Source organism: Paramormyrops kingsleyae, unplaced genomic scaffold (assembly GCF_048594095.1).
Source record: "Paramormyrops kingsleyae isolate MSU_618 unplaced genomic scaffold, PKINGS_0.4 ups62, whole genome shotgun sequence".
Taxonomy (NCBI): Eukaryota; Metazoa; Chordata; class Actinopteri; order Osteoglossiformes; family Mormyridae; genus Paramormyrops; species Paramormyrops kingsleyae.
The window spans coordinates 14,430-32,412 of record NW_027326000.1 but is presented as its reverse complement, the minus strand read 5'-3'; the positions used below and the strand labels follow the sequence as shown (position 1 = coordinate 32,412).

Below are 17,983 nucleotides of genomic sequence, written 5' to 3'. Positions count from 1 at the left end.
CAGTGATGTAGCTGATCAGGATGCTGTCTGTGTATACCCTGTAGAAAATAATGAAGAAGGAAAGGGTGGGTTTTTGCCAGGCATTCCTGCTAGGTGAAGTTGAGACTATGCATGAGCTTCTCAGCAACGTGCACAAAGAGGAACATGGAGGTCTTTACTGTACTCACAATGGTGCTCTTGATGTGGAGTGGAGAATGATCACCACAAATCCTCCTGAAATCAACAACCATTTGGTTTTGGTGTATCACATTTCTCTCTCACTACAACTTTACTCTTTATTACTCTTTAGTAGAAATGAGGAAAGACCAAACTCTCCTGCACCCAGCTGTGTGTCCTTTAAGAGTGACTGGTCCATGCTACTTCCTATCAACTTTCAAGATGGAACAGCTACTCCAGACAGGTATTCACTTCTCTTTCTGTTGCTCATCATAAATCCCATCGTCAGAGGTACATCTTTAGAGGTAGATCTCCAGACTAGAGTTACTAAAGTTTTATATTTAGTCAGAAATGATGGCAGACAATAGCAAGAGAAATACAGAAAAAAATGCACACAAGTATACATACAGTGTATTGTAAAGTGTACATAATAACTGTAATAATCTGAAACAAACAATCAAAAAGCACAATCAACTTGCAATAATCACAGTAAAGTAGAATCATTAAAACATCTTTTGGTGAGGAGGGGAATGAATCCCTGTCTGCAGATGTGACAGATTGGATCCATTAGCATCTATATCTTTTGTAAACTGATTGGGAAAACACACATTTTTATTATTTTAAGTATGTGCAGGATTTGGAATGCATCTTAGACTGTGAAATTTATAAGATAAAATAGCTGAAGCACATTTCCCTCTAATCTTTCATTTCTCTCTAAGAGAAGGTATTTATTTCTCTTCCTTTAATCTTGAGACGCATCTTTAGAAGCAGTTTCTCAGAATGGAATTTTTAACCTCATTCTAAAGTGATTTGAAAATGAACCTACAATAGACCATAACTTATTGGTATTAACATTGGTGTATTGCTCATTTGGTTTGTAGGATACATAATTTTCTAATTCTCACCCAGTTTCTGTTTTGGTGCCCAGAACTGAGCTCTTCTACACTGAACTGGTTGGAACAGCACAGCAGGGGGTGCCATTTGAATGTGAAATCTGTATCTGCAGTGGGATTTTCAAACCTGAATCAGTCCAAGATTTTGCTAATGTTAATTGTATCTGGGGCCATTTCTTATCACCCACTTCAGTATGATACAGCAACTTTACCTTCAAATATTAACTAGAATATAAACAACTATTAACAAGCAGCTAAAAACATTCAACTCAAATAAATCAAAGCATGTCAAAAACTAAATGCTGCTTCACTGTGTTTAGTTTGGACTCTAGGTGCTAAAAGCTGACCTGCAGCCCCTGCATCTAGAACTAGATTTATATTCTTTAAGCATATCAGATATGTATTCTGTACCCAGACCATTTTCTATTTCATTGCTTAACATGTTGAAATGAATTCTGTTACTAACTGGATGCCAGAGTAATAGAACTGGAATAATCTGCTCTGTCCTCCTGATTTCGGTTAGAACGATATCAGCAACATTTCAGTTACAGCTGTTTAATGGTCTTTTTAGGAAGTTTAGTTAGGAGACTGCAGCATAATTTGACCCTGCTAGTAACCGTAGATTAGTTTGTCAAGAACTTGTAGGGTCAGTAAACCATTGATTCTGGTGATTTTTTTTTAAATGCTGTTTTAGAAAATGCTTTAATATGGCTCATAAAGGTCAGATCTACGGTTATGTCTATTAGAGCAGCAAGATTTAAGATCTGAGCTTTCAGATACTCTAATGATGTTCTCTCATTGAGCTGACAAACTGTAAAGACATTGCAGATTTCTTAACAGACAGTGATGTAGCTGATCAGGATGCTGTCTGTGTATACCCTGTAGAAAATAATGAAGAAGGAAAGGGTGGATTTTTGCCAGGCATTCCTGCTAGGTGAAGTTGAGACTATGCATGAGCTTCTCAGCAACGTGCACAAAGAGGAACATGGAGGTCTTTACTGTACTCACAATGGTGCTCTTGATGTGGAGTGGAGAATGATCACCACAAATCCTCCTGAAATCAACAACCATTTGGTTTTGGTGTATCACGTTTCTCTCTCACTACAACTTTACTCTTTATTACTCTTTAGTAGAAATGAGGAAAGACCAAACTCTCCTGCACCCAGCTGTGTGTCCTTTAAGAGTGACCGGTCCAAGCCACTTCCTATCAACTTTCAAGGGGGAACAGCTACATGTACTCCAGACAGGTATTCACTTCTCTTTCTGTTGCTCATTATAAATCCCATCGTCAGAGGTACATCTTTAGAGGTAGATCTCCAGACTAGAGTTACTAAAGTTTTATATTTAGTCAGAAATGATGGCAGACAATAGCAAGAGAAATACAGAAAAAAATGCACACAAGTATACATACAGTGTATTGTAAAGTGTACATAATAACTGTAATCATCTGAAACAAACAATCAAAAAGCACAATCAACTTGCAATAATCACAGTAAAGTAGAATCATTAAAACATCTTTTGGTGAGGAGGGGAATGAATCCCTGTGTGCAGATGTGACAGATTGGAGCCATTAGTATCTATATCTTTTGTAAACTGATTGGGAAAACACACATTTTTATTATTTTAAGTATGTGCAGGATTTGGAATGCATCTTAGACTGTGAAATTTCTAAGATAAAATAGCTGAAGCACATTTCCCTCTACTCTTTCATTTCTCTCTAAGAGAAGGTATTTATTTCTCTTCCTTTAATCTTGAGACGCATCTTTAGAAGCAGTTTCTCAGAATGGAATTTTTAACCTCATTCTAAAGTGATTTGAAAATGAACCTACAATAGACCATAACTTATTGGTAGTAACATTGGTGTATTGCTCATTTGGTTTGTAGGATACATAATTTTCTAATTCTCACCCAGTTTCTGTTTTGGTGGCCAGAACTGAGCTCTTCTACACTGAACTGGTTGGAACAGCACAGCAGGGGGTGCCATTTGGATGTGAAATCTGTATCTGCAGTTGGATTTTCAAACCCGAACCAGTCCAAGATTTTGCTAATGTTAATTGTTCCTGGGGCCATTTCTTATCACCCACTTCAGTATGATACAGCAAATTAAAAATTTGCCGTACTTAAACACACAGAACAGGGCAGAGGCCACTAACTTAACACCTCGCTAACCAGATGGTGAACACATGAACACGCCCCCTACCCCATAGACCGCCATGTTAAGACGGCACAGAGCATGATGAAACCAAATCAAAACCCGCCCACGTTACATTGCCCCCACCCGAGCCCTGACTGTCCCCAGTCAGCCAGAACCTGATTACAGTCTCAGAAACGGGGCGGGGGTTGACACCGTCTCTGCGACCGTCAGAGTCCCGCGGTAGGAGGCAAGGAAACACTTACCCCGATCGGGGGATCTTCCGCTACAGCCGAGTCACCTGGGTTTCCAGCGTGCGGCTGGTAGGGCGCGAGTTGATCTCGGTGCAGAACTACCACTCGCGCCCGCCCTGCCAACCGCACCCGGTATGCAACGTCCGATAATCATCCCAGCACCGTGCATGGTCCCACCTAGTGTGACATTAGTTTAGGCGAAATCCCCCTCTTCCTCCCAGGGGAATAAACCCAAACTTGCTCCCCAACACAAAAGTCTCGTCCCCGGCTATGAGCATCGTAAACACGCCGCTGCTTAGTCCCATTGTCTTCCATGCCAGCTAGTGCACACGGAGGACTTTGTCCTTCAAACAACAGAAATAGTCCATACCTGGTTTCGTGGGTAGGTCCGGCTGGGGGGGTGACCCGAACACGAGGTCCACGGGAGTGTGCAACTCACGACCGAACATTAAGGCAGCTGGTGTTAACTGCGTAGACTCCTGAACCGCCGTACGGTACGCCCACAGCACAAGCGGTAAATGTTCGTCCCAATCTCGCTGCCGATTGCTGGTAAGCACCGCGAGCTGCGTGGTGAGAGTTCGATTAAAGTGCTCCACTAAACCGTCACTTTGAGGATGGAGGGGCGTGTCTTTTTCACTCCTAAATGCTCACACACAACAGCAAATACCTTCGCCTCGAAATTGTATCCCTGGTCGCTTTGCAGCTGTTCTGGTGGGCCGAACCGGCTGAAAACTTCATCCACCAGCACTCTTGCCGTGGTGGACGCACTCTGGTCTGGCACCGCGAAAGCCTCCGGCCATTTCGTAAAGTGGTCCATGGCTACCAGCACATAATGGTTACCGCCATCAGACACAGGAAACGGTCTGAGAATGTCCACCTCACTACAACTTTACTCTTTATTACTCTTTAGTAGAGATGAGGAAAGACCAAACTCTCCTGCACCCAGCTGTGCGTCCTTTAAGAGTGACCGGTCCAAGCCACTTCCTATCAACTTTCAAGGGGGAACAGCTACTCCAGACAGGTATTCACTTCTCTTTCTGTTGCTCATTATAAATCCCATCGTCAGAGGTACATCTTTAGAGGTAGATCTCCAGACTAGAGTTACTAAAGTTTTATATTTAGTCAGAAATGATGGCAGACAATAGCAAGAGAAATACAGAAAAAAATGCACACAAGTATACATACAGTGTATTGTAAAGTGTACATTATAACTGTAATCATCTGAACAATCAAAAAGCACAATCAACTTGCAATAATCACAGTAAAGTAGAATCATTAAAACATCTTTTGGTGAGGAGGGGAATGAATCCCTGTGTGCAGATGTGACAGATTGGAGCCATTAGCATCTATATCTTTTGTAAACTGATTGGGAAAACACACATTTTTAATATTTTAAGTATGTGCAGGATTTGGAATGCATCTTAGACTGTGAAATTTATAAGATAAAATAGCTGAAGCACATTTCCCTCTACTCTTTCATTTCTCTCTAAGAGACGGTATTTATTTCTCTTCCTTTAATCTTGAGACGCATCTTTAGAAGCAGTTTCTCAGAATGGAATTTTTAACCTCATTCTAAAGTGATTTGAAAATGAACCTACAATAGACCATAACTTATTGGTATTAACATTGGTGTATTGCTCATTTGGTTTGTAGGACACATAATTTTCTAATTCTCACCCAGTTTCTGTTTTGGTGGCCAGAACTGAGCTCTTCTACACTGAACTGGTTGGAACAGCACAGCAGGGGGTGCCATTTGGATGTGAAATCTGTATCTGCAGTGGGATTTTCAAACCCGAACCAGTCCAAGATTTTGCTAATGTTAATTGTATCTGGAGCCATTTCTTATCACCCACTTCAGTATGATACAGCAACTTTACCTTCAAATATTAACTAGAATATAAACAACTATTAACAAGCAGCTAAAAACATTCAACTCAAATAAATCAAAGCATGTCAAAAACTAAATGCTGCTTCACCGTGTTTAGTTTGGACTCTAGGTGCTAAAAGCTGACCTGCAGCCCCTGCATCTAGAACTAGATTTATATTCTTTAAGCATATCAGATATGTATTCTGTACCCAGACCATTTTCTATTTCATTGCTTAACATGTTGAAATGAATTCTGTTACTAACTGGATGCCAGAGTAATAGAACTGGAATAATCTGCTCTGTCCTCCTGATTTCGGTTAGAACGATATCAGCAGCATTTCAAATGAGTTACAGCTGTTTAATGGTCTTTTTAGGAAGTTTAGTTAGGAGACTGCAGCATAATTTGACCCTGCTAGTAACCGTAGATTAGTTTGTCAAGAACTTGTAGGGTCAGTAAACCATTGATTCTGGTGATTCTTTTTTAAAAGCTGTTTTAGAAAATGCTTTAATATGGCTAATAAAGGTCAGATCTACAGTTACGTCTATTAGAGCAGCAAGATTTAAGATTTGAGCTTTCAGATACTCTAATGATGTTCTCTCATTGAGCTGATAAACTGTAAAGAAGTTGCAGATTTCTTAACAGACAGTGATGTAACTGATCAGGATGCTGTCTGTGTATACCCTGTAGAAAATAATGAAGAAGGAAAGGGTGGGTTTTTGCCAGGCATTCCTGCTAGGTGAAGTTGAGACTATGCATGAGCTTCTCAGCAACGTGCACAAAGAGGAACATGGAGGTCTTTACTGTACTCACAATGGTGCTCTTGATGTGGAGTGGAGAATGATCACCACAAATCCTCCTGAAATCAACAACCATTTGGTTTTGGTGTATCACGTTTCTCTCTCACTACAACTTTACTCTTTATTACTCTTTAGTAGAAATGAGGAAAGACCAAACTCTCCTGCACCCAGCTGTGTGTCCTTTAAGAGTGACCGGTCCAAGCCACTTCCTATCAACTTTCAAGGGGGAACAGCTACTCCAGACAGGTATTCACTTCTCTTTCTGTTGCTCATTATAAATCCCATCGTCAGAGGTACATCTTTAGAGGTAGATCTCCAGACTAGAGTTACTAAAGTTTTATATTTAGTCAGAAATGATGGCAGACAATAGCAAGAGAAATACAGAAAAAAATGCACACAAGTATACATACAGTGTATTGTAAAGTGTACATAATAACTGTAATCATCTGAAACAAACAATCAAAAAGCACAATCAACTTGCAATAATCACAGTAAAGTAGAATCATTAAAACATCTTTTGGTGAGGAGGGGAATGAATCCCTGTGTGCAGATGTGACAGATTGGATCCATTAGCATCTATATCTTTTGTAAACTGATTGGGAAAACACACATTTTTAATATTTTAAGTATGTGCAGGATTTGGAATGCATCTTAGACTGTGAAATTTATAAGATAAAATAGCTGAAGCACATTTCCCTCTACTCTTTCATTTCTCTCTAAGAGACGGTATTTATTTCTCTTCCTTTAATCTTGAGACGCATCTTTAGAAGCAGTTTCTCAGAATGGAATTTTTAACCTCATTCTAAAGTGATTTGAAAATGAACCTACAATAGACCATAACTTATTGGTAGTAACATTGGTGTATTGCTCATTTGGTTTGTAGGATACACAATTTTCTAATTCTCACCCAGTTTCTGTTTTGGTGGCCAGAACTGAGCTCTTCTACACTGAACTGGTTGGAACAGCACAGCAGGGGGTGCCATTTGGATGTGAAATCTGTATCTGCAGTGGGATTTTCAAACCTGAACCAGTCCAAGATTTCGCTAATGTTAATTGTATCTGGGGCCATTTCTTATCACCCACTTCAGTATGATACAGCAAATTAAAAATGGAGCTTTTTAATAAGCCTACTCAATCACACAGAACAGGGCTGAGGCCACCAATTTAACACCTCGCTAACCAGATGGTGAACACATGAACACGCCCCTACCCCATAGACCGCCATGTTAAGACGGCACAGAGCATGATGAAACCAAATCAAAACCCGCCCACGTTACATTGCCCCCACCCGAGCCCTGACTGTCCCCAGTCAGCCAGAACCCGATTACAGTCTCTGAAACGGGGCGGGGGTTGACACCGTCTCTGCGACCGTCTGAGCCCCACGGTAGGAGGCGAGGAAACACTTACCCCGATCGGGGGATCTTCCGCTACAGCCGAGTCACCTGGGTTTCCGGCGTGTGGCTGGTAGGGCGCGAGTCGATCTCGGTGCAGAACTACCACTTGCGCCCGCCCTGCCAACCGCACCCGGTATGCAACGTCTGATAATCATCCCAGCACCGTACATGGTCCCACCCAGTGTGACATAAGTTTAGGCGAAAGCCCCCTCTTCCTCCCAGGGGAATAAACCCAAACTTGCTCCCCAACACAAAAGTCTCGTCCCCGGCTATGAGCATCGTAAACACGCCGCTGCTTAGTCCCATTGTCTTACATGCCAGCTAGTGCACCCGGAGGAGTTTGTCCTTCAAACAACAGAAATAGTTCATACCTGTTTCGTGGGTAGGTCCGGCTGGGGGGGTGACCCGAACACGAGGTCCACGGGAGTGTGCAACTCACGACCGAACATTTAGTCAGTCGGTGTTAACTGCGTAGACTCCTGAACCGCCGTACGGTACGCCCACAGCACAAGCGGTAAATGTTCGTCCCAATCTCGCTGCCGATTGCTGGTAAGCACCGCGAGCTGCGTGGTGAGAGTTCGATTAAAGTGCTCCACTAAACCGTCACTTTGAGGATGGAGGGGCGTGGTGCGCGTCTTTTTCACTCCTAAACGCTCACACACAGCAGCAAATACCTTCGCTTTGAAATTGCATCCCTGGTCGCTGTTCTGGTGGGCTGAACCGGCTGAAAACTTCATCCACCAGCACTCTTGCCATGGTGGACGCACTCAGGGTCAGGCACCGCGAAAGCCTCCGGCCATTTCGTAAAGTGGTCCATGGCTACCAGCTCATAATGGTTACCGCCATCAGACACAGGAAACGGTCTGAGAATGTCCACCCCAATTCGCTCCATAGGTGCCCCCACCCTAAAGTCCTGCAACGGGGCACACGAGCGCTGCGTAAGGCCCTTCTTTGCCGTGCAAGTGTCACAACGGTGAACAAACAATTCACTGTCCGTATGGCAGCCTGGCCAATAAAAGCGCGCACGTAAACGCCGCAGAGTCTTACTCACCCCAAAGTGACCCGCCCCTGAGTGTCCGTGAACCAAATCCAGCACGCACTCCCGCAGAGTCCTCGGTACCAGCATCTGCAACAGCTCGCCCAAGCCGCACAGCCGTTCCCAGCGATGATAAAGTAATACATCATAAAGGAGGAGGCTAGCCCACTGAGAACGCAAAGATTTAAGTTCCAGCCCCTGATGTGCAATCGCTGCATAATCCAGACGCTGGCCCGCTCTAACCCAACCCAACACCTCATGCAGGACCAGATCGTTCTTCTGCTCCGTAACGAGCTGATCACGGTCCAGCTGAGGCACTGGTAAAACAGCTGGTGATGTAGCCCTCGGTGCCGCTGTCACTTGGCTGCATGCAGACTCTTTCGGCTGGTCTTGGTGGCTGGTCTGGTCGGGCGATCTGGGAGGACGATCTAGGAGGATGATCTGGATGGATGATCGGAGTGGATGATCTAGGAGAACGATCCTAGATCATGGTATGGCCGGAAATGTTTCAAGGCTGCCACTACAGCTAGCAGTTTGCGCAGCGTGACGCAGTAATTCCTCTCTGGACCAGACAAGGCGTGACTGAAATAAGCGATAATGCGCTACCCTTCCTCTGAAACCTGAGACAGCACAGCCCCCACTCCCACATCGCTCGCGTCCATATCCAAAACAAAGCACGTGACACGTCTCGGTATTTCAAAACCGGGGAGGAGACTAAAGCTGCCCGTAACTGAGCGAAAATATGCGCATGCACATTGTCCCAGTGAAAAGGTTTGTTCTTTTTAGTTAGTTCGTGCAGAGGGCTTGCAATTGTGGCAAAGTATTATCGCCGTTTCGTGAAAGAAGAGGCTAATCCCAGAAAAGTCCGTAACTGTTGTACACTCACCGGTACTGGCTAATTCTTTACCACAGAGATCTTAGCTGGATCCGTGGAAATTCCTTTCGAACTAATCACATGGCCCAGAAAAGCAGTCTCTTGCCATAGCAGCTGGCACTTTTTGGGGTTAAGCTGCAAGTCACAGTACAGCATGTGAAACACATTCACCCCGAGAACCACACTCTGTACAGCCCCACGGCATGAACTAGAGAACGGGTAGCATGGAGCTTTTTAATAAGCCTACTTAAACACACAGAACAAGGCCGAGGCCACCAACTTAACACCTCACTAACCAGATGGTGAACACATGAACACGCCCCCTACCCCATAGACCGCCATGTTAAGATGCAAAGCATGCTGGAACCAAATCAAAACCCGCCCACGTTACAATATAATGTAGGACACCTGGAAGGTGGCTGGGATAAAGAATTTCCAATGTGAAGATCCAGCACTTCTTCTCCATCATTACTGTCTTGCTCATCATAATTTCATCCTCAGACACATATGTAGAAATAGCTTGCCAGAATAGAATTGTTAGCCTCAAAGCAAAATCCACTTTTGTAGTTTTGACTTTAAAATTTTGTCATACGGGTGAGCTGTGCTTTATAATAGTGAGTGATTCAACTACTAATTGTAACTTATTGGCCAGTTTTTTCTTGTTCATGATCATTATTATTGGTCAGAAATAAACTCATTTATGCTGACATGGATGGAGAAGTAAAGCAGGGGCTGTGACATCCATCCATCCATCCATTATTCAAACTGACTTCGGGCTAGAGGTGGGTGTACACCCAGCAATCTATTGCAGTGTTTATCACACAGGAATCCCATGCATGTATGGAGAGAACATACAAACTCCACACAGCAAGGCCCCAACAGTACGGCAGGTTCCAACCCAAAATCTTCTTGCTGTGACACTAGGGGTGCATTCTGACCATTGTGTCCAACAGTAATTTGTGGTGAAAATGTCTAAGATGCTGTCCTACTTGACTCCCATGCATGCTCATGATGTACCCAGAATCACATTTACCCCTGGGGGAAAATTCCCAACCACTTCTAAATCAAATGGTAACAGTATAAACCCCTGACGATCTGTGTCTAAAATGATTCTTTGAAAGAGATGAGAACTACTTGCTACCTCAGAATTGGGACATCTGTAAGAGTGTAGAAACCCAGACACTTGGTCCATGCCATAGACTCCACAATGAGCGTGACCAGCGTGAGCTCGTTGCAGCGTAGTCAGTGTGCCTTTTGGACTTTCACTTTGGACAGTAGCTCCACCTAATGTTAAAACTAAGAAGTACAATATAGTAAAGCACAAATTTCATGTGCGGGCCATATTCCATTATATATTTAGAATTTGCTGCGCTCCAATTAAGAACGGACCACAGTTGGCCAGTGGGCCATAGTTTGGATACCCCTGGTCTAGCCTTCCTGATCAGTTTGTTTGTTTGTTTAATCATCAACCTATTTAGATGATTAAATTTACTTGAGGTTGCCAGAGTTATCAGAGACAGGGTTTGTCAGTATTGTCTAGTCCACCACCTTTGAACACATGCTTACTTTTTGGTTAACATACATAATACACATGTGAAATAATTATAAAATCATCAAAAAAATAAAACTCTAAAAATACTACAAAGAGGAAAAAGGCAAATATTCAAATACTGTAATAAGAGACTACTAGGCTAACAATATGTTAATGGTTTAATTCTCCTAGTAGTAAGCACCTCTATTAGCTCTCTATAGTTAACCTGTTGATTATGAGGAGGGTGAGGGTGAGATTTGCTCGGCTTTTTGGGTAAGTAGGTGCTTCTGGAAGTCTACATGAGGTCCTCTTTTATATGCACACAAAGGAATTTGGAACTCTTCACTGTGTCCATGATGGTGCCATTAAAGGATCCTTGTGATCCACCTGATAATCTTTATTTTGCGAGAATAACTAGACCAGGGGTCGGCAACCTTAGGCACATGTGCCACTTGTGGAATGTTGGCACGCTGACGGACTTTTCGTGACGCCACATACCGTGACGTGGGATAAACAAGATGGAGTACAAACGTCAGTACACGATCCGTGCCACCTGCCGATCCGTTCTGCGCATGGGGGTTAGGACTCGGAGCACATGTTCAAAGGGTTAGGGTTAGGATCGGATGTTCAGCGTGACACGCAGCCCCTCGCTCGCCAAAGACGCCCTAGCCCCTTCCTCCCCCCGGCTGCATAATACGGCCCCCCCCGGTAAATACGCGTCAACCCCCCTCCAGGAAAATATCTAATTGGCACTCCATGTCAAAAAGGTTGCCGACCCCTGGACTAGACTTTATCATATACAGGTGCTTCAGAATTTATTCAACAAAATATGCTTTCTCTGTACTCTTTAGTGGAACTGAGGAAAGGCCAAATTCTCCTGCATCCAGATGTATGTCTCTTAATAGTGACCAGTCCAAGCTGCTCTCTATTTTAGATTCAACTCAAGTAAACAGTTAAAAGATAAGCTTCAGTGCTTTCTCTGCTCTTCATCACACTGAAAAGATCTCAAATGACAACATACCAGGTCATGAATAAGCTTATAAACCCAGAGGAAAATCATCCACTAGTAAAGTTACCAAATACTGATCCTTACTATTACATACGAAAATAATTAATTATGCTCAGTGCTGTCCAGAAGAGGGCAAGCTAATCATGGATGGCTGAAATGGTTGCTTATACAGTATTATTTTTTAAAACTCAAACAAATCACTATCTTCCCAAAGGTTTGTGGACCCCTGATCATCACACCCATATGTGCTTGTTGTTCATCTGATTTATTTTAGATTTATTTTATTGGTATTAAAGGCTTCACATTTTCTATTAGATTTTCATGAGGAGGTCTGGGGTGTTCCACTTCATCCCAAAGGTGTTCAGTGTGGTTGAGGTCCGGGCTATGTAGACCACTCAAGTTGTTTCACACCAACCTTAACACATCATGTCTATATGGCTTTGTGCACAGGGGCATCATCATGCTGTAACAGGTTTGGGTCTCTTAGTTCCAGTGAAGGGATCTGTAATGCTACAGCATACAAATGCTTTCTATACAATTGGGTGCTACCAACTTTGTGGCAACAGTTTGGGGAAGAACCACATATGGAATGTAACGGTCATGTGTGCATACTTTTGGATATATAGAGTACATACAATATGTACGGATTATTTGTGCTTATTGAACATTATTAGACAACAAAGTGTTTTTTTAAAAGTACAATCTCTCTCTCTCTCTCTCTTTCTCCCTCTCTATCTATAGACAAAATTCCTTCCGAGCTAGACCGCATACACCTAGCAGTTACAAAACAAGAAGGATATCCTCAAAGGGAAGGTAATTTTGTTTTTCATTTAACACTATCTTTTATTGGAGGAAATTAAACTGCTAATCATAAAATTATTTATTTTTACTGCAGAGATCTTTGTGAGCCTGTGGCTGCTGTAAAGACCTCCAAATTAGATAAGAAGACTACAGACTTTCTCTACAACATCTTTAATGTAAGACTTACATTATCTACATTAATGCTTCCCACGATGTCAACCAGTACACTTTTCAGAAATCATTTTGGGATATTTATTTCAGTTGATAAGCATCCAAAAAATATCTGTCACATTAAAGTGTCTAGTTTGATGATGAACATGAACAGAATGAACTGACATATAATATGATATTAGTGTGCTAGTCTCATATATGCAGAACACACAAATCGAAACATGCAGCTTGCTTAGCTGTAAAGTCTCCAAAATGGAAAGGAAAGCAGATCACCAGCTTAATCCTAATGCGTTCAAACAGGGGCAGTGACACAGTACTTTAAGAAGAAAGTAAGTAAGAAAGTATCAGAATTAACAGTAACGAGTAACAAGACCCTTGATAGAAATGTAGTGAAGTAAAAAGTATGATATTTGTCTTTCAAATGTAGTGAAGTGAAAGTCATACTGTAAGTTTCCAAAAAAAAATACTACTCAAGTGAAGTACAGATACTCAAAAACTCTACTTAAGTACAGTACTCAAGTAAATCTACTTCATTACTGTCCACCTCTGCCTAACACAGTTCAAAGCCATGCAGATTAGGTCAAGTGACTACTCTAAATCACTCATAACTGCAAATAGTTGTTTGTCACAGCTGTCTTTGTGTTGGTCCTGCCTTGGATTGGTGCACCCTGCCTTGTGCCTGTAGTCAGCTGGGATTGGTTCCAGCTTCTCTTCGATGGATATGCAGTATGAAAATGAGTAACTGTTTAAACATCAGTATCAACTAGGGGTGGCACGGTTCACAAAACCCACGGTTCGGTTTGTATCACGGTTTTAGGGTCACAGTTCTCGGTTCTGTACGGTTCTTGTTATTTTTTCTTTTAATCTTTAACACTCCAGAAATGTACTTCAGCATATATGATATATAGCTTAATTATCCACAATTAAGGATACAGTATTAAAAAAGTTATATCATGTAATCATGCATAAACTGAATTTGACTTGACTTAAAGCACATTATTAAAATTATTAAACATTATTAATCCCAGAACAGTAATAAAATAAAAGTCTTGCCTTAACATGAATGCTAAAAGAATAGATCGCTTTAATCGCTATTACAGTTGGGTATGGGCACGCGGTCTTATTTAGAAAACATACAAAAAGAGACGCATATAATGTTTAATCATTCGTTTTGTATTTGTCCGGTCCACGCGGGGTTAATTTAATTGGGGATCGTTAAAATGATAGATCACCTATCTTGATTAAGCCTGATTCGGTTCGTTTTATATATATATATATATATATAATTATATATAACGTGAAAAAAAATGGTATTAATTATATTGAATGTTCTTGAGTAATCGATAAAATCAGTTTCTGTGTATGTACAAGACATCAATCTGTAATAGTGCAAAATATGTCCAGTTGATATGTCTAGTATGATCATCTGGCAATAGCCTGTAGGTCTGTGTGGTCAGACACTGTGCAATAAACAGAATTTTTAGGAACATGGCAAATGTTCACATTACAGCATGGAAGCAGGCTCACTGTTACAACGCTGACCGGGGAAGCAGAGGCGAGGAGACCTAGGATCGGGGGAATGCGGGGTTTAATGAGCAAAAGGAACACAGACGAGCGGTAAAGCAGAATTACAATATAATGACCGGACTGGAGAAAGAAGCGGAAACGCGGACTAAATACAATGGAGTAATGACAAATTTGACAACAATCAGGAACAGCTGGTAAACACGGGGAATCCACACAGGGTTAACGAGGGGGCGTGGCACACGGAAAGAGCGGACGATCGAGGCATGACACTCACTGGAGTGCTTTGTCACAGATAACTTAATTTTCTTTAACAAAGTGCCTAACCGCACATTAATTAAAGTCACACAACAAAGGCGCACAACAGTGTTCAGATGTTGTGCTATCGGTTGGCTGAAATGTAAACGTTTTCTTCAGAGACTGGGTGGTAACGCCGAAAACACGAGCTAAACGCAGCAAATGAAAGGCTACCGGAAATTACTTAGCTGGCTGAACTTTTACCGGAACTACGTCACACCGCTCTGTGCATATAGCCTATTCTTTCGCGCGAAAGGGAAACATTGCGCATGTCATGAACCGTCGAACCGTGCGACGCATGCATGCTCCGAACCGAGACAAGCGAACCGAACGGTTCGGTTTTTTTCCATGAACCGTGCCATCCCTAGTATCAACAAAGGGCTAAAACTATAGTCCTAAAATAGGTAGGGGAGCATGGTATTGTCAGTCTTAAATTGTGGGAGCATTGGCTTCCTTTGGTTCAGTGCATGGAAATACAGGATCCCATTTTTTGTGCCATTTGGTAGGAAGAACCTGGTGTTTTCTGGACATTACTGTTCATTAGGACCTGGTCCTAGCAGTATCTGAGGTGATTGTGTGCTGGTGGAATAACTAGGGATGTACAGCTGATCTTTGTAGGAAATGTTGCTCTCCGTTTTCTTTGGACGACAGAATATTTCACCCAAGTAAGAGAAGCAATATCCGATTTTAAACAATGCCACAGTGACTGCAATTGCTGGCTTGTCCACCAACCAGTGGGAGATTTTTCAAGACTCTTAACATTGACAGATATATAGTTTTATTTTTATTATTTTCCTACTACATTTATTTAATCTACAGTTATATAGTTAATAAACCTACTTTACTGTCTTGTTTTATCTGAATTGCTCCTGTAATAGTACAGTTTCCCTTTGGGGATTAATAAAGCACTCTACCTACCTACCCACCCACCCATCCACCTACCTACCTACCTACCTGAGTTGGCACTGTGGTGGGATGAGCCAGTCTAATGTTTCCTCAACATTGTGCAATGACATTGACTGTGGAGACAACGTCTGGCAAAGTTATATGTACAGACCATAAGTACAGACTCTTAGGGTGCTTTCACATCTGTGGTTCGGTTCATTTGGTCCGGACCAAGGGCAACAAATGATACATTGTAGCATTTTTCTGCCGTTTTGGGTCCTTTTCACACCACACTGATTGCTCTGGTCCGAACCAGTTGAAACGAACCAAAATGTAGTCATGTGACAACATCTACATCACTCGTTGGCCAGATGTGCCATTAAACGTATTTCGTAAACTGCTTTTTAATTGGTCAGAATTAACGTGCGGGAAAATTCCAATGGAATTCTCCTTTCCTGAGCTGCCCGTTTTATTAAGTGCATCCCGCACTTGGATGTACTGCTGGCGGAGTTTCTTTGCCTTAACCCTGCACTGTTCTACAGATCTATTAAACCCCCTTTCCCTGAGCTGTTTCCTAAATAATGAAAATATTGCGGTGTTCTTGTGAGTTTTCGAAAGTTGGGACCTAATATGATCATCAGACCAAATTTCGATGAGGCTCCGTGCCTCCTCACAACTCCAAGTTTGTCCGCGAGCTGCCATGGGGCTATGTTGCTAAAGCAGTAACTGTCAACAAATACGTCTCCTCATCCCATAATGCACAGCGCAGCTGACTACGGCAGCTGGATTAGTCCAAAAAGGCGCAGTACTTTTTGCAGTTGGGTCTGTTCGAGTTCGGATCATGTTCTCACCACAAACGAACCGCTCCAGTGTTCGTTTGAAAGCGTACCGAGACCACCTCTTCAAGGAGGTCTCGGTACGCTTTTTTGGTCCGCTTTTGGTGCGCACTCGGGTGCGATTGTTACATTCACACCTGCCCAAACGAACCGCACCAAGTAGGAAAACGAACTCTAGTGCGATTCAACCGAACTAAATGAGGCAGGTGTGAAAGCACCCTTAGTACAGCAACACTCACAAATCTCTTTGGCTATCAGCATTCTGCTGTGTTGTCTCTTCACGGATAGTATTTCAGGTGTGTTGCCACCCATGGTCAGGGCTAGACATAAGGATTTAGGAGGGCACAGCCACTTTGGCCTTGGCTATTCATATTTTTTCTAGGGCACAAGGCCATTAAGCCTGGGCACAAGGCCAAAATCTGGAGTAAATCCAGGGCACCAAGGCCATATATCCGAGGCTCGCAGACTATGTAGTAATTCGACAATTTCCAAAGCTTACATTAATTAAGTATTTGGACCACCTATCTAATTTCTTGGTACGAAGAAATATGAGTCACTGGGTATCTTTTCCTAGTGCACTGCACCACCAATTCAAATTAGAGCTTTGGTCATAAATCTTTTTCTCGAATTTTGATCATAAATTTTATTAGCTAGTGTGCAGTGGTATTGTTTTTTGTGAAGTCATTGACAAATTAAAAATTTTAATTTGAAAAAATGTTTTTTTCATTTATTTAAATTTCATAGGACACCTCGGGCCTTGTGGAGGAATTTAATTTCCATAAAGGATGCATTTTTTTATTTTCAAAAAAGCAGAAACTTTCCAAAAAGGCATTGGGCCAATACTGAGTCACTAATTACCAATTACTGTAATTACCAAGTTTAGACAACCTACGCAATACGACCTTCGATTTGAGACAGAATATATATATATATATATATATATATATATACAGTATATATATATATATATATATATATATATATATATAGATATATATATAGCTTTATTTCAAAAAACAAAATCCAACAATAAAGGAGCCGTCAATATTTTTGTATTTGTTTGCTCAGAACACCCGTATTCTTTTAGTGTACATGACAATTGACTTGGCGTTCGTTTTTTGCACACTGCACGCTACCAGTCCTATATCCTCCCAGCAGAGCTTGGTACTTCTCTGAGTCAAATCTGCTCTGCCTCGGCAAATGTTTTTTTACAACACCATCTGACACTTACCTGAACAAAGTAGATAATTTGCAACATTTTGCGGCAGTAGCCGCGAGTTCAGCTTGCTTTCTTTTAGGTTCTCGATCTTTGCGAGGCATGGTGACAGCATAAGCAGCAGACGACAACTACACGATGATTACCGAGGAGGACACCTATCTGTTATTCGGAAACCGTCGGATGGCTTTTCCAATCAAAAACGTAACCCCCGATGATGCACCATTGTCATTGCTGTGGCTCCATAGTGGGCTGGACGATACATACCGTACCAGCCAATCATGCGACGAACACATGATCGTATTAGTCC

At 42.1% G+C, this 17,983-nt stretch overlaps 1 protein-coding gene across 2 annotated transcripts in view; it reads left to right on the top strand.

Moving 5' to 3' along the window:
- Positions 1-325: 325 nt before the first annotated feature.
- The window catches only part of LOC111859297 (NACHT, LRR and PYD domains-containing protein 3-like), a 30,866-nt gene continuing 13,208 nt past the window's right edge, over positions 326-17,983 (top strand). For both annotated transcript variants that reach the window (XM_072708279.1, XM_072708280.1), the window contains exons 1-3: positions 326-400; positions 12,685-12,756; positions 12,839-12,920. In XM_072708279.1, the coding sequence (XP_072564380.1) occupies positions 354-400; positions 12,685-12,756; positions 12,839-12,920 (201 nt within the window). In that variant the 5' untranslated portion in view covers positions 326-353. The remainder of the gene's footprint in view (positions 401-12,684; positions 12,757-12,838; positions 12,921-17,983) is intronic.